Source organism: Barbus barbus (assembly GCF_936440315.1).
Source record: "Barbus barbus genome assembly, chromosome: 12".
Taxonomy (NCBI): Eukaryota; Metazoa; Chordata; class Actinopteri; order Cypriniformes; family Cyprinidae; genus Barbus; species Barbus barbus.
In genome coordinates, this window is record NC_136740.1 from 12,214,620 (window position 1) to 12,241,784 (window position 27,165).

Genomic DNA, 27,165 nt, shown 5'->3' on the forward strand with positions numbered 1-27,165 from the left:
ATTCAAAAACTGCATGTTGTCTTTATTTGTGTTATCTTTGATTCATATTTAAATTTGTTTGATGATCTGAAACAAAGTGTGACAAACATGCAAAAAATTAAAAAAATCAGGAAGGGGGCCAACACTTTTTCACACCACTGTATGTATGTATGTATGTATGTATGCGGGTTCGAGTCTCGGGCCGGCAGGGATTGTAGGTGGGGGGAGTGAATGTCCAGCGCTCTCTCCACCTTCAATACCACGACTGAGGTGCCCTTGAGCAAGGCACCGAACCCCCAACTGCTCCCTGGGCGCTGCAGCATAAATGGCTGCCCACTGCTCCGGGTGTGTGTTCACGGTGTGTGTGTGCGTTCACTGCTGTGTGTGCACATTGGATGGGTTAAATGCAGAGCACGAATTCCGAGTATGGGTCACCATACTTGGCAGTATGTCACTTCACTTAAACATAAGACTCTGGTGCGTGTAGTGTCATGAAAAATTCAACACAGCTGAATCAAACCCAACAGGCAGTTTACATGTGCTCTTGTTTGATTTCTTCTGTTCTCTCTCTTTCCTCCTGACCTCCTTTCTCCTACATTACCACACTTTGCTATTGCACCACTTTAATTAGAGCTGTGTTTGCCTGGAAGCGCTCTGTGCCTCTGTTCATACATCATCTCGCTGTGAAAGTATGACTGAAGGAACGAGCGCTTGGTGCTTGGTGACCTTGAGCGAGACTGCTAATGTTTTTAATCTTTATCTCCCTCACAGAACAACAGAACGTTTCCTCTGTGTATAGTAATGGGCCACATTTAACCATATGCTGTGCAACCTTTGTTAAAGAGATTCATTTCATTCTGGAAAAACGAAGAACCCTTTATCATTCACCTTAGCATAACCACATATGGTAAGCAGGGATTCTTTATGTTTCCATTATTTCACCTACAGGCAGTATTTCTTGATAGAACAACAACTCAAGCAGCATTATAAAGCTCCAGTAGAGTATTTCATGAATGAATAGGATCCAAACAGATCTGATCAGCACACTGTTCAAGCACAACATATCACCAAAAAAAACAAAAAAAAAGGTTTATTAGGCTTTATTAATTACAGTGCCAAGGAAAGTTTTTTGCCCACTTCCGGTTTTATTTTTATTTTTTTGGCATATTTGTCACACTTAAGATTCAGATCATCAAACAAATTTTAATATTACACTCGTAAAAATAAAGGTGCTTCACGATGCCATAGAAGAACCCTTTTGTCTAAATTCCATAAAGAACCTGTAACATCTGAAGAACGTTTCTGTTTTACAAAAGGTTATTTGTGGTAAAAGAAAGTTCTTCAGATTATAAAAAGGTAAGAAAGAGATGGTTCTTTAAAGAACCTTTGACTGAGTGGTTCTTTGTGGAACCAAAAATGGTTCTTCTATGGCATCGCTTGAAGAACCTTTTGAAGCACCTTTATTTTTAAGAGTGTACACAAAGATAATGCAAGTAAATACAAAATGCAATTTTTAAATGATGATTTCATTTATTAAGGGAAAAAGGCTGTCCAAACCTACCTGCCCCAACGTGAAACATTAATTGCCCCCTCCTGTTAAATCATGAAAGCACTGTGATTAACCACATTATTTCAGAAAGCCCAGTTAAATTTCACAAGCCAAACCCAGGCCTGATTACTGCCAGACCTGTTGAATCAAGAAGCCACTTAAATAGAACCTGTCTGACAAAGTAAAGCATGCTTAAAGAGCAACACATCATGCCGCGATCTAAAGAAATTCAAGAACAGATGAGAAACAAAATAGTTGACATGTATCAGTCTGGAAAGGGTTATAAAGCCATTTCTAAGGCTTTGGGACTCCAGCGAACCACGGTCAGAGCCATTATCCACAAATGGAGAAAACTTGGAACAGTGGTGAACCTTCCCAGGAGTGGCCGACCTACCAAATTTACTCCAAGAGCGCAATGACGACTCATCCAGGAGGTCATAAAAGAACACAGAACAACATCTAAAAGAACTGCAGGCCTCACATGCCTCAATTAAGGTCAGTGTTCATGGTTCAACAATAAGAAAGAGACTGGGTAAAAACAGCATCCATAGGAGAGTTACAAGGCAAAAGCCACTGCTGACCAAAAAGGCTCGTCTCACATTTGCCAAAACATATCTTGATTATCCCCAAGATTTTTGGGCAAATATTCTGTGGACTGATGAGACAAAAGTTGAACTTTTTGGAAGGTGCATGTCCCATTAGCCATTACATCTGGCGTAAAACCAACACAGCATTTCATAAAAAGGACATCGTACCAACATGTGTGATGGTCTGGGGCTGCTTTGCAGCTTCAGGACCTGGACGACTTGCCATAATTGATTATAATGCATGCCATAATACTTTGGATATATATTTTTAAAAAAATTGGCTGCTAATATTTTGTGGAAACCATGATACACTCTCATAAGATAAAGATAAATAAATTATTATATTTATTCAGCAGGTACACATTACATTCATCAAAAGTGACAGAAAAACATTCACAATGTTACAAAAGATTCCACTTTCAAATAAATTATGTTCTTTTGAATGTCCTATTCAAAGAATCCTGAAAAAACATTTCCACAAAAATATGAAGCAACATCAAAATGATTTCTTTAAATTCATAAAATAAAAATAAAAAAAGAATGTAATGGCTGCTGACAATTCAACTTTGTCATCAGGAATAAATTACAATTTAAAACATTTAAATATGTAAATTAAGAAATATATATTTTAAATATTACTTATTTAATATAAAAAAAATATTACTACAATATATATTTTTTTTAATTCCAAACTTTTGACCAGTAATATAAAAACAAACAATTAAATCAATGTTAAAATACTGTATAATAATTATTTAAATTACTGTCATTGATATAAAGCCTAACATAATTGTGACCCTAGACCACAAAACCAGTCATAAGGGTACATTTTCTGAAATTGAGTTGAATAAATAAGCTTTCCATGAATGTATGGTTTGTTAGGAAAGGACAGTATTTGACCGAGATGCAACTATTTGAAAACCTGGAATCTGAGGGTGCAAAAAAAAAAAAATCTAAATATTGAGAAAATCACCTTTAATGTCCAAATTAGCAATGCATATTACAAATCAAAAATTAAGTTGACATTTATGGTAGAAAATTAGCAAAATATCTTCATGGAACATGATCTTTACTTAATATCCTAATGATTTTTGACATAAAAGAAAAATCGATAATGTTGACCCATACAATATATTGTTGGCTATTGCTACAAATATACCCGAGATACTTATGACTGGTTTTGTGCTCCAGGGTCACAATTTAGTTTGCAAATGACACTAGATATATTAATATTTTGTTACTTATCCAATGCATTTCATACTGTACATTTGCAAGTGTCCAAATATTTTTGGGGGCACTCTGTGTGATTTTTAAATTTGTGCATATCCAGTAAGACATTAATTACTGAAAGTATACTTATGACTTAGTTGTACAACATGCATACTGCTACAAGCAACCCTTGCTAATGGGTAAAAATGCTGCTGGTTCATTGCTTGGATCTTGTGGTTAGCAAGCCCTACTACACACCATCCGCACTACATCCTACAGCTTATAATACAGAGACAAAATCCAGAGATAGTGAACAAGAAGAGAAAGGTAGAGTAGAACATTAAATGGCCCTTAATACGCCTGACCTGTCTGCTGATCCCACTGAAACACACTATTACTCTCATAATGACATTTTTACTCTGACAAGGCCGTAATGACTGATGTGCATTCACTGTTCATTCCGCTTTAATTTGCTCTGCAGGAATCTAAATTTCACCATTCGCTCTCACAGACATCAATCGATATTCTCATCAGATCGACAGAATCTCTACATCTAAGCCTCTGAATCACACATCATAACAATCAATTTTTGGCTTCTGAGTAATTTAGACTCTTTAAATGTACATTCTGAACCCGTTTTAACAAATGTAACAACACTGAGCAAAACCTGACGTTGTGCTTTACTTGTTTGTTTATTTTTCAATTAAAGGTGGGGTATGTATTTTTTTCAAAAACGCTTCAGAAAACTGAGTCCAAGTACCAAAACAAACTTGTAGCCAATCAGCAGTAAAGGGTGCGTCTACTCATGATGTAGAGGAGAGAGTGCTCAGTGCTCATGACGAACATTAGCCGAGCGACGACAGAAAGATAGAGATGCATAAATAAACAAAAGAGGAAAACGTCTTGCGGAAAAAAAGAAGGCTTACACTGTGTCTACAACGGACACAATAGTTGTCTTGTTGTGCTGCAACAGCTAAAGTCGGTCTACACTTGACAAAGTGAACGTTGAAAATCATTTGAAATTTGTTTCAATATATCATAAATGGAACGCGGCAGCAGTTTACTGTCGGGGATTTGACGTGCCGTGCCACATCTAGTGTAGACAGCATCATTGATTATAATGAGTTCTATAGTATTTTGTCACGCCGCACCGCTCGCGTCTGGTGTAGACACGGTGTTACGATAAGGCAAGAAGTAGGACCCATATAAATATCGGATCAGCTTTCCAGCGCTAGAGAGAACTCAACGAGTGGGAAGGCCTGCGATCGGATGCCGAGGTTGCTTTGTTTCTTCTCGATAGGTAAGTAACATTGGTTCTGCTTTGTTTCACAGAACGAATCGTTGCCTGGGTTGCGTACATATGTGTGGGGCGGAGCTATCAAAATAGAGGCGAGACACTTTTGCGGTAGGGGCAAATTTGTTTTGGTGATTTGAAATATCAACATTGGCTACCAGAAATCACTTACCCCACCTTTAAACATTTTACTCAAATTATGTAATTTGTAATAAAAATCAAAATACTGTGGAAAAAAAATTTCACAAGTGGCCAGTGTATACATTCTGACTTTCTATATTCAAACCTTTATCAATGATACACAAAAAAAATGATTTTGAAAGTGACTTTGACACTTTAAATTGAAGTTACAATCATCATAGGAGAAAATGTCTCATAATTAGACACAGAGGAAACATTACATTCACTGAACACGTGCCTGAATGCAAAAATACGATAAACCAATTCACCCTCTTGGCTAGAGGATCAATAAACATTATCATCAAAATCAAATATGAACTGGTAATGAAATAGATCAGATCAAAACAAAAATAGGAAATAGTCCCTCAAACCATTATTATGAATTATTTATAAGCATTCAAAAGACGCTCATGCTTAAAATTATTCTTTTAAGCAGGAATCTGACAAATATGAATGTTAGGCTTAAAACAAGCCAATTTAGCCTGTGGGGTAAGATAAGTAAACTTAATATCTTGTGCAATTTTGCCTTTCAAGTATACAATCGTTCAAAAGTTTGTAGTGTGTGTGTGTGTGTATGTATGTGTGTATGTATGTATGTGTGTGTGTGTGTGTGTGTGTGTGTGTGTGTATGTGTGTATGTATGTATATATATATATATATATATACACATACATACAGTGGTGTTGAAAAGTGTTGGCCCCCTTCCTGATTTTTATTTTTTTTGCATGTTTGTCACACTTTGTTTCAGATCATCAAATAAATTTAAATATTAATCAAAGATAACACAAATAAAGACAACATGCAGTTTTTGAATGAAGTTTTTTATTACGAAGGGAAAACAAAATCCAAACCCACATGGCCCTGTGTGGAAAAAGTGCTTGCCCCCTAAACCTAATAACTGGTTGGGCCACCCTTAGCAGCAAAAACTGCAATCAAGTGTTTGCGATAACATGCAATGAGTCTGTTACAGCGCTGTGGAGGAATTTTGGCCCACTCATCTTGGCAGAATTGTTGTAATTCAGCCACATTGGAGGGTTTTCGAGCATGAACCGCCTTTTAAGTCGTGACGTATTGTCAAGTATGGTGACCCATACTCGAAATTGGTGCTCTGCGTTTAACCCATCCAAGTGCACACACACAGCAGTGAGTAGTGAACAAATCCACACACACACACACACCGTGAACACACACCCGGAGCAGTGGGCAGCCATGCTGCAGCGCCCGGGGAGCAATTGGGGGTTCGGTGCCTTGCTCAAGGGCACCTCAGTCGTGGTATTGAGGGTGGAGAGAGCGCTGGACATTCCCTCCCCCCACCTACAATTCCTGCCGGCCGGGGGCTCGAACCCGCAACCTTTCGATTACTAGTCCGACTCTCTAACCATTAGGCCACGACTTCCCCTAAAGGTCATGCCACAGAGGTCATGCCACAGCATCTCAATAGGATTCAGGTCAGGACTTTGACTAGGCCACTCCAAAGTCTTAATTTTGTTTTTCTTCAGCCATTCAGAGGTGGATTTGCTGGTGTGTTTTGGATCATTGTCCTGCTGCAGAACCCAAGTTCGCTTCAGCTTGAGGTCACGAACAGATGGCCGGACATTGTCCTTCAGGATTTTTTGGTAGACAGCTGAATTGATGGTTCCATTTATCACAGCAAGTCTTCAAGTTCCTGAAGCAGCAAAACAGCCCCAGACCATCACACTACCACCACCATATTTTACTGTTGGTATGATGTTCTTTTTCTGAAATACTGTGTTACTTTTACGCCAGATGTAATGGGACACACACCTTCCAAAAAGTTCAACTTTTGTCTCGTCAGTCCACAGAGTATTTTTCCAAAAGTCTTGGGGATGTTTTCTGGCAAAACGGAGACGAGCCTTTATGTTCTTTGCTCAGCAGCGGTTTTCGTCTTGGAACTCTGCCATGCAGGCCATTTTTGCCCAGACTCTTTATTATGGTGGAGTCATGAACACTGACCTTAACTGAGGCAAGTGAGGCCTGCAGTTCTTTAGATGTTGTTGTGGGGTCTTTTGTGACCTCTTGGACGAGTCGTCGCTGCGCTCTTGGGGTAATTTTGGTCGGCCGGCCACTCCTGGGAAGGTTCACCACTGTTCCATGTTTTCGCCATTTTTGGATGATGGCTCTCACTGTGGTTCGCTGGAGTCCCAAAGCTTTAGAAATGGCTTTATAACCTTTTCCAGACTGATAGATCTCAATTACTTTCAGGTCCTATTTCACACAGGGCCATGTGGGTTTGGATTTTGTTTTCCCATTATAAAAAAAACCCTTCATTTAAAAACTGCATGTGTTTACTTGTGTTATCTTTGATTAATATTTAAATTAGTTTGATCTGAAACATTAAAGTGTGACAAACATGCAAAAAAAGTCAGGAAGGGGGCCAACACTTTTTCACACCACTATATATATAGTAGTGCTGTCAAAATTAGCGCGTTAACGCAGGCGATTAATTTTTTTCCGTTTAACGCGTTAAATACATTTAACGCAGGGGCAGGGCTAGTGTTGGCCACCCCACTCACACCTGCTGTTTCTGTCACTTTGTCTCTTGACGAGAAGTGCATTTATTCAGTCGCAGAAAGTCTTTACCAGCACATCAAACGGGAGACGTTTCAGAGTCAACCGAGCGTGGGAATGATACAGGCTACAGCGTGCACTGGTGTTTATGTATAGCGTTCCGGTGGGCTCTTTAATATTACGCTGTTTCATGCACTCGTCTCACTGACGTCTTGATTTTTTATTTTTTATTTTTTTGCTATTTAATCCATTCAATTTAAGACGCAGACGTAAATCCCGTGTGGCAGTGAAGTGTCGAGCCAGACGTCACGCGTGATTCACATGTAGCAGTGAAGTTATTTTTTATTTGTTTCGCTAACATGTATCATAACGCTGCTCACACGGCTCAGTGCAGTGTGTGAACGAATGCACAATTTACTTGCTCTTTATTCATTCCTCTCAATAGACGTGACCTCTGCGTCTTTTTTTTTTTTTTTTTGTGCAATTCTTAGTGCGTCTTGTCTTTTCCCCGGCTAACTTGCACAATATACATTAATTGTGTACATATTAAATATAAATATATAATAATAATTTTGACATTTTTAGACATTTATTTTTATTACACTAATTGTAAAAGTATAAAGGTAACAAAAGTATAAAAAGTCTATAACATAAATAACAAATGTCTCTGAAAGGAATCCTTTAGTGAAATTTGTGTTGCTTATAGTATACTCATGTCGTTTAGTTTTATGAAATCCTTTTTTAATTTTTTTTTTTACATTTGGGGGTTATTGTGTTTTTAGCCTTTACATTTTTAATGTAGCCAACAGCACATCGGTGATGGCCGCTGATCGAAATCATCTGTTAGATCTGGGACTGTTGCTGAGAAATAATAATAAAATAATAGACAAATACATAAACTGAACATTAATCAGGCATATTCAAGCGCCTCTCTTCTTTGCTTTAGTTTACGTTTAAAACATAATATTAGGATTTTTTGAAGAATAATAGGACAGCACTTACTATTCATTTTCCTTTCGTTTTGAAAAAAAAATAGCCTGCTTTTATTCAGCAATAATGTTAAATTGATACGATTTCTATATTCTGAATAATAATCTGCCAGGATTCAGTCAATCAATCCTGTAAAAATATCACAAAAAAACTTTAAGCAGCACAATTGTTTCCGACGTTGACAGTACATTGAAGGATCATGTGACAATGAAGACTGGAGTAATGATGCTGAAAATTTAGCTTTGCATCACAGAAATAAATATATTAAGTACATTAAAATAGAAAACCATTATTTTAAATTTCAATTATATTTCACAATATTAACCAGACCCCGCCCCTTCAATAAATAAATAGCCTAAATAAATAAAACCTTATATAAATATGATTCACCTATTTTTTTGTCATGTCCTCGTTGTCGTTGAGAGAACCTATTTCTAAGATAAAAGCTTATTTTACGATGATCAGTGAATTAGGCCTATGTGTACCAAACTAGCAATTAAATATGCGGGTGTGCGATAGGCAAAAATTATATCTCTATATTTTCTGGGATTTTATCCATAACGATAATCAGACTATATTTTGGCACTTCTTGTAAAGAGTAGGGGTGTAAGCCCGGTGTCCTGGCCAAATTCCCTCTACTGGACCTTGTCAATCATGGCCTCCTAATAATCCCCATACACTCGATTGGCTCTGACTCTTTCTCCTCTCCACCTGTAGCTGGTGTGTGGTGAGCGCACTGGCGCCGTTGTGTTGTGGCTGCCGTCGCCTCATCCAGGTGGATGCTGCACACTGGTGGTGGTTGAGGAGCGACCCCCCCCCCCTCATGATTGTAAAGCGCTTTTGGGTGTACAGCAATACACAAAGCGCTATGTAAATGCATCATTCATTCATTCATTCATTTTTCTGAGTGTATTGTGCTGCAGGACTGCCATGGACAGCTGACTCCTAAAGTTTTTGATATTCTTCATATTCTGCGTGGTCAGTTCACAGCAGTGATAGAAATTAATACTTTGCAACAAAAGTTATTTTTACCCTTTACGGACATTTTTACTTTTATAAAGCCTTTTTTTTCTAGAAGTGTGCATTATCTTTTGCATCAAATTCTTATATTTAATCAATAAATTTAATTCGAATAAGACATTTGGGGCTGTTACCAAACCAATAAAATCGTTATAATTCAAATCCTTTAAATTTTAAGGTATTCAGGACAGAGCAACATAAAAAATCTGAAAATATAAAGCAGCTATAGTAGGACAAAATTTTACAGTTTTATTTTTTTAATTGTATACAACTAGCCTATAAAATAAAACGCAAATTATAATCGGGCCTGTTTTAGACTTTTCCTTATTTTTATATCCTATTTTAGACAGTGATGAAATGACTCGCCATCTCCTCATTAGACGCGCCTTTAGAGAGAAATGCATCTTTAAGGATTACATAATGAACGTTTTTGCTTTCGATTTGAATTATTTCATTTTGAAGTAGTAATTTAAAGCTTTCTGTGAGTCAGTTCGCTGAGTTTCGGTTCATCATTGTGAAGCGCTGGCAGAAAGTGCATCCTCTGTTTTCCTATTTATTTTATAAAACCAAAACGTTTCGTTGATATTGTGAATGCACACAAATAAAAGTAGACAGTTCCGAATGATGTTACTCTTATGAGCAAAAAGTACCGCATATTTTAAGCTGTTTCAACTGTAAGCTGTTTTGGGAGAAGGGGAAATATAGAGGCTAATATAAATCTCTTTCATAATAAGTGTATATTAACAAACTTATTTATAAAGAATTTAAACGTAGCTACAGGAGATTATCAGTGCTATTTTCTGAGAGATGTTGAACCCTCAGTAAGGGATAAATCTTTTACCTTTTATCTTACAGTTGCTCCAAAGGTTAAGGAGACACATTACAGAATTACTGTATGTTTATGATTTACCCTGTTAGTGATTTTATAAAGAAAAGATTTCAATTTTAAGTGGACCCATGTGGTTTTTCTTATTCTTTTCCTGAAACACTTGATCATCTATTCTTTTACTGAGATGTTACTTCTAAATTCTGGTTTGATTTTCATAGTTGGTTATCAGAAAAATGTAAACAATTTCATGCTCATTTGTTTTGCAGGATATATTTTCTTTAATGTGATTTTAAATTCTCTTTTTTAAATGTTGTCAACTTTGTTTTATTTTGGGATAAAATATCATATTCATACATGCAAATGGTAAAAAAAAAAAAAGTAAGCCGTCCTTTTGTTTCAGAGCTTTAAGAACTTAAAAAAAAAAAACTAAAAGACTGAAACTCTTTGCCACTACAAAATATTATTTTAATGTGTTTTTATTTGATGTCTTTTTGTACAATGGCATACAGAAATTAATATAGGTGCATATGTACAAATTAGTATTTACAATTTGGAATAAGCTATAGCATACATAAGTAAAAAATTGAAGGGGTCCCTGCGGGTCATGCTCCCTCTTAAGGTTTATTTATTTGTTTGTTTGCTTAAATTTTATTTTTGTAAAATGGTATTTTGTGCTATCCACCACACCTGCAAAGTTGGTTGATTGCCTAACTGCAATAAAGTAATAAGCTAGTTAACAATTACTTGTTTACATAGGATATATAAATGTATTTTATATTATTTAGACACTTAGGCTATAGTTTGACAGAATGTTCTAATTCAACACGCCATGGAAAGTCAATCTAACTTAAAATTTTCTTATATTGATGTTTATTTCTTCTTAACAGTTCATCAGGCTCTTAATAATTTAATCTATGCCATCATTGGAATATCTGAAGGCCAGGTTTTTCCATCACTCATCATTAGAACCCATTGCCTCTCGATTCTGACTGACTTGCTCTTATGAAAAAGTACCATAGTTCTTAACAGTAGTATTTGTTATAATAAGGCTAGCCTATTAATCATTACCAGGAAAAATAATGACTTTTTTTATTAATCTATATTGCATTTGTTATGAGAAACAACAGAAACAATAGCTGGAACATGCCAGTTGTAATATAAATCTTTAGGGAAAAATCTATTCCCTTAACAGATTATCTATTATTATAAATTCTACAAGTTAGACAATTTACTACAATAAATAAACCTACAGTAAAACGTGATAAATTATAGTAAAGGTGGTCATGAGTAGTTTAAAAATATTATGTTAGTGCTGGTGCAAGATTATGTTTTCTCCTTTTTTCGATAATGTTCGACTTTCTCCATAGCATTTTAAAGTGGCAGTTTCTCAAAAGAATTCAAATAGATTGCATATTTTACCATCAGCTTCTCGATAGGAATGGCTCGTGCACAATTAAAAGAACTGCGCTTCAGTGATGATGTGCTGATAAGCGCTCCGTTCGATGGTTAGCACTTATAAAAGCGCCGAAGGCATGATTCAAATAATTAATAAATAGCCTGATTCTAGGTTTCCATTAACTGTGGTATAAATATTGGGGGGGGTTGTACTTGCTAGTTTTGGTTATTGGGGGGGTTACCTCCCCCCATCCCCCCCACAAACTACGCCCCTGCGTGCATGCAATATCGTGGTCAGTTAAGTCTTTTTAAAGCTGCCTTAAAACTGTGCATGCATGTAATATGTTATATCACAGTCACAGCCATATCACCCTGTAGCACAAGACTGGTTGCCCACTGAAGCTAAGCAGGGTTGAGCCTGGTCAGTACCTGGATGGGAGACCTCCGGTGAAAACTAGGTTGCTGTTGGAAGAGGTGTTAGTGAGGCCAGCAGGGGGTGCTCACCCTGCGGTCTGTGTGGGTCCTAATGCCCCAGTATAGTGACGGGGACACTATACTGTCAAAAAGCACCATCTTTCGGATGAGACGTTAAACCGAGGTCCTGACTCTCTGTGGCCATTAAAAATCCCAGGATGTCTTTCGAAAAGAGTAGAGGTGTGACCTCGGCATCCTGGCCAAATTTCCCCATTGGTCTCTGACCATCATGGCCTCCTAATCATCCCCTTAGACTGATTGGCTTCATCACTCTGTCTCCTCTCCACCAGTAAGCTGGTGTGTGGTGGGCGTTCTGGCGCACTATGGCTGCCGTCGCATCATCCAGGTGGATGCTGCACACTGGTGGTGGATGAGGAGACACCACCCCTCACAATGTAGAGCGCTTTGAGTGCTTAGAAAAGCGCTATATAAATGTAATGAATTATTATTATTATTATTATTATTATATATGAGTCAGATTTAAGAACGTCTCTGAAATGGTTTTCAAAACTGTCCTGGAGCAACCCAGCGCCGTCTCCCTCATCTAACACACCTGATTCAACTCGTCAGTTCATTAGCAGAAACTTTAAAACCTGAAGTGGGTCAGAAAACGTAAATCGAGTTAAGAGAAAATACGATGCGTGTCAGATTTGCGTCACATTTAGCAGCAGTCCTTAAAGCAACAGCAGTAAAATAACCTAATAACCAGCTGCATTGTTTGTCAATCAGAGAGAAAAGAGAAAATAAAAGAGTAAATTAATAACTTTTATTGCTTTATGTGGTTCATCTAGATTTAATTTAGAATGTAGTTTTTGATAACTTTATTAAATTTCTTCTGTATATTTCTGCTGAAGTGCAGTTATCTAAATATGACGTTTATGTGAAAATAGTTTTAAGTTCACTTAAATTAGTATATAATAGTATATTTAAATTAATCGCGATTCATTTCAGAAAAATGTGCGATTTTAATTAGTTGGTGGGGTTTGGATAGATTAGATGACTGACTGACTGACTGACTGACTGACTGACTGACTGACTGACTGACTGACTGACTGACTGACTGACTGACTGACTGACTGACTGACTGACTGACTGACAGATACTGTACATTTACATGTGTGTAAGCTGTGTAAAATGATTATGCAATTAAAAGTCAGAGGAGATATAACGTGTTTGTGTGTATTAATACTAAGTAAAAGGTTTTATAAATGTAGCTCTTAGAATTCCCAGAAAATGTAATTAAATAGAGCCAAATTAACAGACTGCAGCCATTTCTCACAGTTAGATTTAAGACAGTCTGATGTTTATTCCAATTACCACTAAACTAGACTTATGCAACCCAAAGAGTGAAGTAGGAGGGAAGGAGAAAGAGAGCATAATGAATGAGTTGAGTATTTTCTGAGGCAGTGTATAGTGACAGAGGGATTCCTCTATAAGCTGTAAATCCTATTAGTGACACTCTTCCTGCGGGCTGCGGTGTGAGCATGCTGCATTGGCACTGTTGTAAATTCTTCCTTAATTTCACACTTACTTCCTTGAGCTTTGTGCGTTCTGCTCTACTGAACTGCTCGCATCATTATGGTAATCTGCAGAGAGCAGCTGTACACACCGACGCCAATGGTGCTCGCTCACACACAGACAGATACTGTGTCCGAATATGCATACTTTCCAACACTGTGACGGAATGCAAAACAGAATATGTCAAATGAGTGTATGACTTTAGAAAACTCAGTAGTCATCATACTGGATGACATACTGCATCTTCTGATATTCTATGGCCATTTTCAAATTTAGATCCAAATTAGTTTTTCTTGCTTATTTTGGGATCATGTAGGCACTAAATGTACCATAACAGTCAGACAGAAACAACCCTGAAGAGATAAAGGTGTGTGGTAATGCTATTTTACAGAAGCAGTCTTAAAGGTGCAGTAACCCCCCACCCCACCCAAATAAAACATTATATTAGGAGTAGGTTATCTCACTTTTCAGACACATTTGGAGCTGACGCTTGAAACAAGTGATTAGCTTTAAACATTCCAAGTTTATAAGGCGTGCAAATGAATGGCTCTTTATCATACCTGAAGCTAACGAAAAGTAATAATGAATGGCTAAAAGTGTTTTGGTGCTCAGTCCGATCCACTTTTCAACTGAGTTTTTTCAATCGCTTAATTTACTCACCCTCATGTTGTTTCAAACCTGTATGAGTTTCTTTCTTCTGCTGAACACAAAGATATTTTGAAAAATGTTGGTTACAAAATAGTTGACGGTAGATGACGTCAGCTGTTTGGTTAGAAACATTCTTCAAAATATCTTCTTTTATGCTAAACAGAAGAAAGAAACTAATACAGGTTTGGAAAAATAAAGTCTGTCATCAATTACTGACCCTCATGTTGTTCCAAATCCTGGACTTTCAATGGAGGGACGGAGGATTCATTAAAAATATCTTAATGTGTGTTTTGAAAATATGGTCTGATTTTCGTATGCAATTAATCATTTCAAAATTATTCATAAAAAATGGCATGGGCTTAATAAAAATGCTAAATTTCTCTGTTAGTAGGTAGCGCACAACTTTTTGTTTCTGACACTCACTTTTAACTGAGAAGAATGTAGTGTAATTAAACCGTATTTACATGTTTTAAAACCATTGAGATTTTTGTATTCACATGGGATTTTAAAACTACACCAAAAAAAAATAAAAAATAAAAATACGGCTGCATATGCTTTCTTGATCTAAACGGACACAATAATAGCCATTGATTCAAATTACAATTACAAATTACAAATTGCAAACCAAACTAGTGCGTACAATAAGTGGACACTTTGCTATCCCATAATACCATTCAAACGGTCAGATTTGAAAAATAAGTGTCAGTACCAAATTATTAGCAAAAACCAATGCCAATATGGTGGATATAGTATGTTTGTGTACTTATACTACACCTGCAAAAATATTGTTTGTATTGTCTGTTCTTCATGAAACTACTGGAATTCAGATGCACTCATAGAGGTTTAAATTATTAACATCCCAAAATGATACCCCGAAACAAACCAAACTGCTTTAAGAGAAAAAGCTGTATTCGCACCAAATACATTCACTGCAAACCATTGAAGAAGCAAAGCTTGATCAGTCCCGCTGTAATTATTGGAACTGCCTACACTGCAAGTGTGCGTCTTCATGCTCTAGTTTCGTTGTGCTGTGCATCTGGAAACGGTGCTAAACTAGTTAAACTAAATCAAATCATCCAATCAGCAGCTGAAAGCAAACGAACACACATACAGTACACGCACTAATTTGCAGAAACACTTTCACAAGAATTCTCATTAACACTCTCACTCTGCAGCAGCATATAAACCTCACTCGCACTTCACTTCTCCAGCTAATCACGAAAACATGATGCATTTTTCATTATCTGAAGAATGAAGGACTTCACTACAGCTCAACGTGCCAGTTTTCCAAGAAAAAAACTCATACACTGCCATGAGAAAGTGCGAGACCAGCAAAGGATTAGACATACTTGACTTCTCTAGTAAAACCTTTTTTCACTCCATAATAATCATGCATGTAGCAAACCAATAAAACTGACCATGACTAAGAGTGTAGACTGAATTTAGAATCAGATTTCTATAGCTTTTATGTAGCCCTGCCTCTTTTCAGCGCTGTGTTCATTGTCTTGTCTTCCATTTGTATTTCCACAGCATGTAGGTAAGGCCGTACAAATTTATGAATCAATTGCTCCTTTTAAAATCATCTCAGTCTACTGAAATTATGACATCTGCTTCAAACATTACTATATCTTTCATTAACTCTACAATAATTTCACTTTACCAGATAATTACTCTTCAACAGCGATGCTATAGAGCTACCGCATAAACGAAAGTGCAAGGACAAAACACGCAAAAGGTCTAAAAGATATAAAGATTGCAGTGAGAAGTCACAGATGACTCTTAAAAAGACTATGAAGGTCATATCCAGGTCATATTTCTCCTCAAAATAATAATACAAAAAGTGTAAAATTAGATGTTTTATATTTATTTTTGTAACCTTTCAAAAAAATACGCCTTTTTCCACAACTTTGAATTTTTTTGCACCAAACATTATTGTAACACACAAAAATAAATCCTATTCTCTCATTATTGTAGCAAAAAAAATACAAAAAAAAAAAAAAATCACTATCATTACCGTATCATAGAAAAAAATCTAATTTTCATTACTGCAACACAAAATAGATCTCATTCCCATCACTGTAATGTGAAATATATATTGCAGAAAATGCAAAATGTTAATAATTTTAACAAAATAAGAGGTATCATATGAAAATTGCAAGTTTATATTGTTTATTTAATACTGTCCTGAGGGGAAGTGGTGTGTGTATGGCCAAGTATGGTGACCCATACTCGGAATTTGAGCTCTGCATTTAACCCATCCAAGTGCACACACAGTAGTGAACATACACCCGGAGCAGTGGGCAGCCATGCTGCGGCGCCCGGGGAGCAGTTGGGGGTTCGGTGCCTTGCTCAAGGGTCTCACCTCAGCCGTAGTATTGAAGGTGGAGAGAGTGTTTGTTATTCACTCCCCCCACCTACAATCCTTGCCGGACCTGAGACTCGAACCCACGACCTTCAGGTTACAAGTCCAACTCTATATCCATTATGTTTATATATTCTTCACAAAATAATAACTGAATTTAATTCGGTGAAAATTACCCCATTCAAAAGTTTACATACCCTTGAATCTTAATACTGTTTGTCATTTCCTGGATGATCCATGACTGTTTTTCTGAGTCCCTTGTTGGTCCTGAGTTGAATTTATACATCATGGACTTATTTGATGTACACTTTTTAATTTACATGTATTTAAAATTAAACTAAAATGTATTAATGTGAATTTGTATTAGGAATATATGGAAAAAAAAAAATAGATGCCATTTGAAATTATTATGAATACTGGAACATCTGGAAACTCTCATTATATGGGAAATTGTTTTGCAAGAGAATTTTGTTGCAAAAACCTTGGCTAAATAACAGCAGAAACAATGTTTTGTGTTTCCTCTCACAGTGAAAAAGTAGGTCTAACTACATTCTCGGTGTCTCTTGCATCTTCCAAGCTCTTTCAAGCTCTTCCACCCACACTGCAGGAACGATCAGACAGACTATGTCAGCTTGACTTGAAAACATGATGTAAAAAAAGCTGAGAGTTAATGACCACGCGGCAAACCCTGGAGGTCAAATGAGCTGCTGTCTGATGCTTTGATGGACAGCTGAGGGATAGCACAGTTCATGGCTTTGCAGGCACAGACCCGGTCAGCTGCTTATGATATTGACAGATGCATGCAAGAAACCAGAGCATGCCGAAAAAAGAAAATGAGACTGTTACAGTTAATGAGACGGTGAGACAGATGATTGACTTTAAACAACTTCATCTTAAGTGTTTGCACCAGATTTTCCAACATTCTTGAAAAGCGCACATACGCACTCACTCCCCTCCTTTTGTTTTTGATGTCTAGAGGAAGCATTTTACTCAAATTATCCCCGTTTTGCATAAATCATGCTCATAGAGCATGGATAATAAGCTCTGACAGCTTCAGGCCCATTATGCTCAGGGCTCGTGTGGGAGTGTTCAGCAATTCTGGTGTGAGCTAAGTTATTATCATCAATGAAGCCATTCCCACAAGTCTCTCCCTCAACCATGTGGTCAAGGTTTGATTATCGCTCATTGACCAGAACTCGCCAATTACCCTGAGCAGGCCTTGAACACAGATCCGACCAGAGTGCTGCTCAGGTGATTGACCTCATTTAAGGCAGGAGTAGAAGATATTGGATCATGGAAAACCAATTTGCATCTCTTACTGAAGCACATGAGCTCGTCCTTTATCATATTAGTCCAACATCGACTATTGGACATTGGATAAATACATGTTACTACAACATCATTGTCTGATTTAGATGTAAATCTAAATGTTTTTACTTTTGAATGAGAAGTTGATTAATATTTTCATTATAAACTATATTATTACAATTATAATTTAAAGGAAAAGTTGAAGTAAAATATGAATGTTTTTAAAAAAAGTCTTTTTATGCTCATCAAGGCTGCATTTATTTGATCAAAAATGGAGCAAAAACAGTAATATAGTGAAATTTTACAATTTAAAATACTTTGTTTTGCTTACTTTTATATTTAAAAATTAATTTATTCCTGTGATGGTAAAGCTGAATTTTGAGCCGCCATTGGATATATATTCCTTGTAATTATTAATGTTCATAATTTTTGGGGAAAATGTGATGTTGTTGTTGTTGCATGAATACAAATTTCAAAAGAACAACATTTATTTGAAATATAAATCCTAACATAAAAATATAAATGTCGCTTCTGTCACTTTTGATCAATTTAATGCGTCTTTGCTGAATAAAAGTATTAATTTATTTTATTAAAACACACACACACACATATATATATACACATACATACATACATACATACATACACAGTATATAGTAATGTATTTTGGAATTTCAAAAGTCCCAAGACACTGTTTATATAGTTTTCTTCCAGATTTTCAAAGTAGACTTTTGGACCCCACTGAGTGTTATGAGTTTCTCTTTATCGCTGTATGAACATTATAAACATTTTACCTACATTTCATATAGGAACTTTTACCAGTGTGATACATGAGATCATTAACCTGTAAATAGACTTTTCATTATTACATGCGGCGCACTGAAAACTGAAAATTATTGGAGAAAACAGTCCATATTGGACACAAAGGAAACATTCCATTCATCGAACACATGCTAGAATCCAAAAATACAATAAACCGATCTATCCTCTTGGCTTGAGGATCAATAAACATTATCACCGAAATAATCAAAGACGAATTAGCAATGAAATTGATCAGATTTCCTCCTCAACCCATCTGTTTCTTTGCCTTCGGGCAGAATTCACCTGGAATCCTTCAACCCTCATGCAAACACATGCAGACTGAAAGCAGAAAACACATGACCGACAACAAAACACTATTCCGAATGAATCACAGTAGTAAAATTGTAACACTTCTTGTATGTTCGACAAACAAAAGCACTGAACCACATAAAAGTACCAAACCACTACCACTCTCTTTCTTTCATTGCACTTTGTCTTGCTTCTGTATTTATTAGCATTGAGAGATGCCAAGAGCTCCAGCTCTGTAGGGAGATACAGTTGGCTGGACACCTTTCATTTGGAAAAACAATAAAACAACCTCTGCTCTCCATAAACGAATCAATACTTTTACTGCACGCTTCCCTTCGGCTTCATACGTTAAACAACAAACATTTAAATCCCTTTGTGTACAGAAGCTGCTTGTCCTGCAGGATGTAAACACGGAATTCATACGGGATCAGCTGATGGATACATCAGAAGCTGTATGAAATCAATACTGAGCCCTATCAAACTCCCTACACATGTGAGGGGAGTGCAAGCATGACAATCCCATATAATACATCGGCAAGCTTCATCTCCCCCGAGACCTGTCCTCTGGGAATCTCTGTCTCTCCTTCTGTCTGTCTGATTTTTCTTTGTCTCTCTCTTTGTATTGTACGCACAATACAAAGAAATATGGACAGACACACTAAAAGCCTTAGAAAATCTATGCATGGATCACCAGGCATTCTGAGGCAATGCAAAGATGCTGCATTTCAAAAATTGCATAAAAAAAAAAACCTAATTTATTATCTGTCACACCATTTAAACCATAATAGCTTTATAGTGTGGACAAAACCCTCCCAGCAGAATAGAGCTTACCAGGCAGTTAGGAGTGAATCCACTTCATCTGAAAGTTCATAGATCATGGCGGCCTTTTCTACCAGCAATATGTCATTGTTAATTCTGACAATAAGAGGTGTACTACATCAGCACAAAGCTTTTTGAGGAATAGTTCAACTACAAAATTAATGTATATCTTTTGGGAGATGTACGGCTTTCTTTCTTGTGTAGAACACAAAAGGAGAAGTTTAGCAGAATGTCCAAGCTGCTCATTTACATGCAATGAAAGTGAAAGGGGTCTATTCATACAAATCTAGTTTCCTTTTTGGATGAAATATCTCTTTAAAAATATTCACACTCCACGATACATACTCGTTTTGTTAATTTATGAGAATAAGTGGTCTGGTTGTACTGTACAAACGACATCTTTTCCTGTTTTCAGCAGTGGAGGAGAGTTCTGGAATTGCATTGAAAGCAAACAAGAACTGCACCAGCAGTGCAGGATTTAAACACACAGACTGTGCACACAACAGAGAAGTGAGCTGAACTATAGTGATTAGCTATCAATGTCTTTAATGAGGTTAGAACTCACTCAGCCTCCGCAGAGTCAGGCTTTTTCTGAGAGGAAGAACACTTACTCATTCCTCTAATCCAGTCTGAGAGACATAATAGCTTGATATCTAACAAACACAACTGCAGCAATTCAGGATACCAAAGCAGAGTGCATTCAAACTACTTTAAATAAGCTTGAAAAATGAATTATCTTCAAAACTTAACTATGAAGAATGCTTTATAAGAATAACAAATCCCATATTTGACCCAGACCTAATGGCTTTAGGGCTACAGAGATGTTCTGTTCCCTATGGAGAATCCAAATCAATACTTTTACAACAACCATTCCTGCTGGAAAATGAAAAAAAATGTGAGCCTGGCAGGCAAAATATTACATGCAATAGTACTATATAGTTTTACCTCATATGACCCAGATATGATTACACTATAATCTTTCAAGAATTTACAGTACTTATATGATGAATGATATAATGCGTATCCCAATAGGTGGAAGTCTGACTTTCTCCCTTTCAAACACCTTGTTTAACTGTTGCCAGCTAAACATGGAGTACAGCATGCCATCCATGACGGCAGGGCACTGAAGCCAGCAGGAGATAACTCCGCATCAGCAGGATAGAATATAGTGGGGCAGTCAGCTAAAAGTAGATCACCACTATCACATCAACTTTATAAAACAAAAACAAAACCAGAAAATACAGTGCTTTTTGAAGCACACGCAACAACATTTAAAGTGCATAGCTGACTGTTTTTTTTTTTTTTGTAAGATTCTAGAAGGTTTTTCAGACTTGCAGCTGGTCTTGAATAGTCCAGGTACTTGATTTAGATCTACTATTCCTAAAATATGAGTTATAAAAAGGGATGGTTCACAAAAAAAATTTAATTATACCAACATACCAACCCTGTATGATTTTCTTTCTTCTGGAAAACACAAAATATTATATTTTTTTGTTTTGTCCATATAATAAAACTCATAGCCCACAACACATTGGACCCTACTTTCACTGTATGAAAAAAAAAAAAAAAAAAAACACATTGTTCGAAATACATTCTTTTGTTTTCCACAGAAGTAAGTAAGTAATTTAAGCTTTTAGATCAACGTGAAGGTGTGAATTTTAATTTTTGTGTGAACTAGAAGGGATGATCATGTTCTAGATGATGATTAAACATATTTAATTAGTATTATCGTATACCATTACAGTATTTATTAATGTCCTGAATTTTATTTTTATATTTTCAGTTATCATTTTAATTTTAGTTTAGGTTGTTATTTATATTAAGTTTATATTATGCTTATTAAAGGTTTTTATATATATTTTTTTTGCTTTAATATTTCTGAAATATTTTTATTTTCAGCTTTATGTCAGCTAACAAAATTTGACTAGTTTTAGATTTTAACAATAACAACCCTGTTTCAGATTTCTAAACAGAATTAAAAACGCTTATAGCAACCACTGATCTGACACTCATACTAAGTCATGAATTATAAATATGATGATAAACGAAATCAGGCCAATACAGAACCTGTGTCTGTAGAATCCAAAAACACCTGTCAGATTTTGCTTTAAAACCAGCAGATAACACCTGACTCTATATGCGTGTCACCGCTGAGGTGAAAGGTCACGGCTCACCTGTCTCTCTGCTCAGTGGACTCTTCTGCTCCTCATCCAGCCTGAGGTGGCCCAGCAGATGCTCCAGAACCTTTTCAGGGGCGGCGGGCACGGCAGCGTACCTGTGGGAAACACAAGAGTCACTGGAGTCTACCTCTTCGATGGAGGACAGGGAGCGACTGCTGCACCAGCCTTCCTCCTCGCCCTCTTCCTCCGTGCCCTCCTCATCAATGTAACGGAAATACGGCACGTCGAACGTGGGCACGGTAGCTCGGTCGGCGCTGCTGGTATCGGAGGACTCGTCCTCATCCTCGTCTTCCTCCTGTTCCACCAAAGCGGCCGGCATTAACCTGCCGTCCAGGCACAGGTCCGGGGCCACTGCACGCCTGCTGCCCATGTCGGCATCGGCGCCGACTTACCACATTGACCTGGAGGAACCGAGGAGACTTTGTGCAACAGCCTGACGTCCCCCTCCTTGCGCTCTGGAGCTTCTAGTTTAAGCCAAACGAATCCATAGGAAAGAGCGCACGGCAATGCAGCACATCCTCAGACGAGTATGTGTGTGTGTGATTGAGTGCGAGAGAGAATGACTTCGGGGAGATGAGAGATAAAAATAAAGTGACCAAGAGGCAGGGCTGGACAGATTACATGAAAGACGGACTGACAAGAGTGAGAAATGTGAGTCGAGAGAGAGAGAAAGGCTGTGCGTGCTCTCAAGCGCTGCTTGCATGTGAGAGCGGGCGTGCGACTGCTTACCTCCCGGTCCAGGAGGAGGAGGAGGGGGGAGCTCTCAGTGACGTCGTCCTCTGAGGCAGCAGCACCTCGTGGCTCCGCTCTCTCTCACACACACGGACTGCTGCGTCACTGGAGGGCTGCAGGGGGGAGGAAGGGAGGGATTACATTATCACCAAGGAGATTCCCTGTCTTCCCGTCCCTGTCTGTCTCCCTCCCCTGATTTCCATCACAATACAGTTTTAAATTAAACAGCCTACATCAAACGGCGCTGTTCAATGGGTTCGTTTTATTGTGACCCGACACAATGCTACTGTAAGCGCAAGGCTGCATTTATATTATAATGATTTGCTCGTTGGAAAGGTGGATTGATTCGACTAATTTAGTTATATGACATTGCGTAATCATGAGTTGTAATCAGACTATGCTGAAATGTTATGTGTGGTGAGCTGGTTTGTTGACTGAATAATGAAAACCTATTTGAACAGGGATAGTCCACCCAAAAATGAACATTGTGTCATTATTTACTTATATTGCTTCAAAGCAAGACGAAGATATTTTAAAGAATGTTGGTAATTAAATTATTTCGGTTCTCATTGACTTCCATTATATTGACAAAAATTGTGGGAAAGTCAGTGGGAACTGAGACTGCTTGATTATCATTTTTCAAAAGATCTGCTTTTGTGTTCAGCAGAAGAAACTCATTCAGATTTGGACTGACATGAGGGTGAGTAAATGAATACCATTAGAACAAAATATTAAACAAACCACCATTTATTTTAAAGAAAGAAAGCACAAGCACATTTTCAATCAAACATTTCACAATTGTTTTTTTTTTTTAAGTATTGAAGGAGTCATGAACCGAGAAACCAAACTTCCCTTGATCTTTTGACATATAAGAGGTCATTGTACTATAAAAACTGTAAGTTTCAGAACTCAAAACTTTCTTGTTAGTCTAAAAACAGCTTCTATTGAAGGCAGGCTGCCAAAACGACAGCTTTTGGAATATTCTACTCTACGATGTAATAGTGTGGATAAGCACCGCCTCCGCAGCTTTAGATCAACGCCAGCTTCAACATCGCTGCCCGTTTAGCTCCGCCCACCAATTTGCTCATGTAATGTAAAAGACAAGGGCGAACGCAGGTCTACACAGAAACCAAACGATAAAGATACCGCGGATTCGTTTACAAACAAGGCACAATTTGATGTGGGATTTTCAGAAAGACTGAAATTAAAAGATGATGCTTTGCCAACAATATTGACTCCAACAGTAATGTCGCAAAACGTGTGAGTAACTGTTTTCATTACGTGATCACTATTGCTTTATCTCTTCTTACAGATCGTTTAAAATGTATTGTTATTTATGCGTTTTTGACCTAAATTACTGCAGCGTCCATCTATGAGGAATGTACACTGTCAAACATACACAACTATTAGCCAATCATAGCAGTGAGCATTTACTTCCGAGTTTACATTCCGCCACACCTATTCAAACAGAGCGTTCTGATGAGGGGGTTAAAAATAGGACCAATAAAAAACAACTTATTACTTCTAAATTATGATGTTTTGATGTAAAAATCTTGATAACATTATAAGACGACCATACAAAATAAAAAACAAAGGCAGTTCACGACCTTCTTTAAATATAAAGCAATAAAAATACCGTTAAAAATAAGAATGACATTTTTTTGCAGATGCCACAGACGGAATTGCTTTGCAGTGGCTTGTAATTTCATAAAGAATTGCAAAATGATGCATGATTCAAGTCAAACTCATTATGTATCATGAAAGAGATTTATAAGAATAATATTCACAACTCTGAATTTTATGATGTGAGCATCATAATGGCAGGTAATAATTTGTCAGTAATATGCAAAATTTAAATAAATAAATAAACAATCCTATTGTCACAATGACAAAAAAATATATATATTTTTAATGAAAATAGAATATTCTGTTTCTTGGCCTTTATAAAATATTTATAGATGGCTTGTTAACATTCATTAGCGGGGGTTGCAAAAAATACATTCAGACCCATGACAATTTGTATATTTGCATTTTTAACAAGGGCTTTAGTGCCTACTTTTAGTGGCCATTGCATATGTATTGTATGTGTATACAGAATGTGTTTGTGTGTGTATGAAGGAAAGGTTCTGGGAACCAACATTTCACTGTTATAGTCCTGTAAAAGCCCCGTCACTTTGCCCTGTGTGTGTTATCAATCTTACACAGCTCTCTGAACACACTGAAACACACACACACTGAGAACAAAGCACTCAATCCATCCCATCTCCAAAATTCATATACTCTTAAAACTCAACAGACATGTACAGACACAATTCACTATATCAGACATAACCATTGCTGTATATAATTATATACAAAATGCTAATTTAGGTGGTCAAAAATTGACTTTACTTGTGCAGACTAAACCATAAGGAAGACTCTAAAATACTGTCAACAATGAAAAGACAGAAGAAACTTTGATCATATATGAATACTCAAAAACCACTCTGGACTCTGAACTCCAATAAAGGGTCTGTTTGCTATAGTTTAGCCAGCATGTGAACTGCTGGCGTGACTCACTGGTGTGTGTAAATATGGGTGTGAACCTCTCACGCCTTCCATAATGCTTCAGCCAACAACATACGGACTGGGATCTCACCGCCACTCTACGAAAACATCCTTATTAAAATGATACACTAAGAAAAGCTCATTTCAAGTTAGCAGTAATTAAAGGATAGATCAATCAGGGTTTGTGTGTGTACGTTTTAATGAGCTGATTTTCATGCTCTCTGTCCCCAGACCACAGCAAACAGCACATCAGTCAATGTGGCGTGTGTGCAGCCGTAATTAGGCAGACAGACAGGCTGGAGGGTCCAGCACTTTTCTGCTCTAATTGCTCATTGCACTGAAGCATTGAGAGACCTTCAGTAATCTTCCACGCACAAACACACACGTGCATGTGCACACTGCAGCCCTCACACACACTCATGATGATCAGCACAAACTGCATTAAAAAAACCACAGTCTCAGACTCATCTCCCCGGGCAGACGTTTCTGCTTGGCTTTGGCCTGGCAAAAAGCTCCATTAAAGCCAGCGTATCATAAACAAGTCCTGCCCATATATCTAGACTCAAGGGGAGGAAATCTGAACGTTTAAGTAGTGTCAGAGGAACATTACGTAGGATTGAAATGTGGCATTTAGTGGCATTAAGATCTGCTAAGGCTTTCGCTGGAAGTGAAGTGAAAACTTCTGGGCTGTTAAAATGCCACCTTCTTCAGCTATAATGGCATCAGTGCAGGCTGCAGGCAAACTCAAATGAGCTGCGCTTGTTTGATGCAAGAATCTTTTCTTTCTACCCACAGAGTATCCATTTGCATGCATTTTTTTAAATGGGCACCACTGACAGCTTATTTGATGTCAGAGGCAAAATAAGATACAACCAAATGAAAATGAAAAACGTAGGAGTTTTCATCGTAAAGGTGCAGTCACACTGCATCTATTGTTAATAATGTAGATGTAAGAAGCACAGCTCACACAGAAGTCACTTTCAAACCAAGCAGCTTTCTGTTGGTCAATGCAGAAAATTCACTGACCAACTGAATCAGTTGCAAAATCTGTGTGGGAAAGTCTTTCATCCTCATGCAAAATTCCAAATTACATAAAGTAAAAAGTAAAGTCGTGACGTATTGTCAAGTATGGTGACCCATACTCGAAATTGGTGCTCTGCGTTTAACCCATCCAAGTGCACACACACAGCAGTGAGTAGTGAACAAATGCACACACACACACACACACACACACCGTGAACACACACCCGGAGCAGTGGGCAGCCATGCTGCGGCGCCCGGGGAGCAATTGGGGGTTCGGTGCCTTGCTCAAGGGCACCTCAGTCGTGGTATTGAGGGTGGAGAGAGCGCTGGACATTCACTCCCCCCACCTACAATCCCTGCCGGCCGGGGACTCGAACCCGCAACCTTTCGATTACGAGTCCGACTCTCTAACCATTAGGCCACAACTTCCCACAACATAGATTGACTATGTACTATGTTACTGTATTTCACAAGTGGAAAATTGCAGAGCACATTTTAGTCTTGTGATATCAATTTTGCTTAGCAAATTCTAAATTAGTTTTACATTTCATATTGTTTGATGGCATATTCAAAGACATCAGGGTGAAACAACGGTCCTGAAGAAAATTATCATTTTTAAAAACCTTTCTCCAATTCAAAGTTATATATATGGTATGAACAACAAAATAAAATTAAAATTAAAAATAAATAAAAACATTAAAGGAACACTCCACTTTTTTTGGAAATAGGCTCATTTTCCAACTGCCCTAGTGTTAAACAGTTGAGTTTTACCGTTTTTGAATCCATTCAGCCGATCTCCGGGTCTGGCGGTAGCACTTTTAGATTATCTTAGCATAGATCATTGAATCAGATTAGACCATTAGCATTTGGTCATCAAAAATGA

The 27,165-nt window shown here is 37.4% G+C and overlaps 1 protein-coding gene across 1 annotated transcript in view; it reads right to left on the reverse strand.

The window, feature by feature from the left end:
- Nucleotides 1-27,165, reverse strand: part of LOC306878027 (rap guanine nucleotide exchange factor 5-like) — a gene marked incomplete at its 5' end in the record, with an annotated part of 46,917 nt that overhangs the window by 14,544 nt on the left and 5,208 nt on the right. Inside the window, 2 exons of the mRNA XM_079430110.1 lie at nucleotides 21,975-22,075; nucleotides 22,710-22,825. Coding sequence (XP_079286236.1) covers nucleotides 21,975-22,075; nucleotides 22,710-22,825 — 217 coding nt within the window. The remainder of the gene's footprint in view (nucleotides 1-21,974; nucleotides 22,076-22,709; nucleotides 22,826-27,165) is intronic.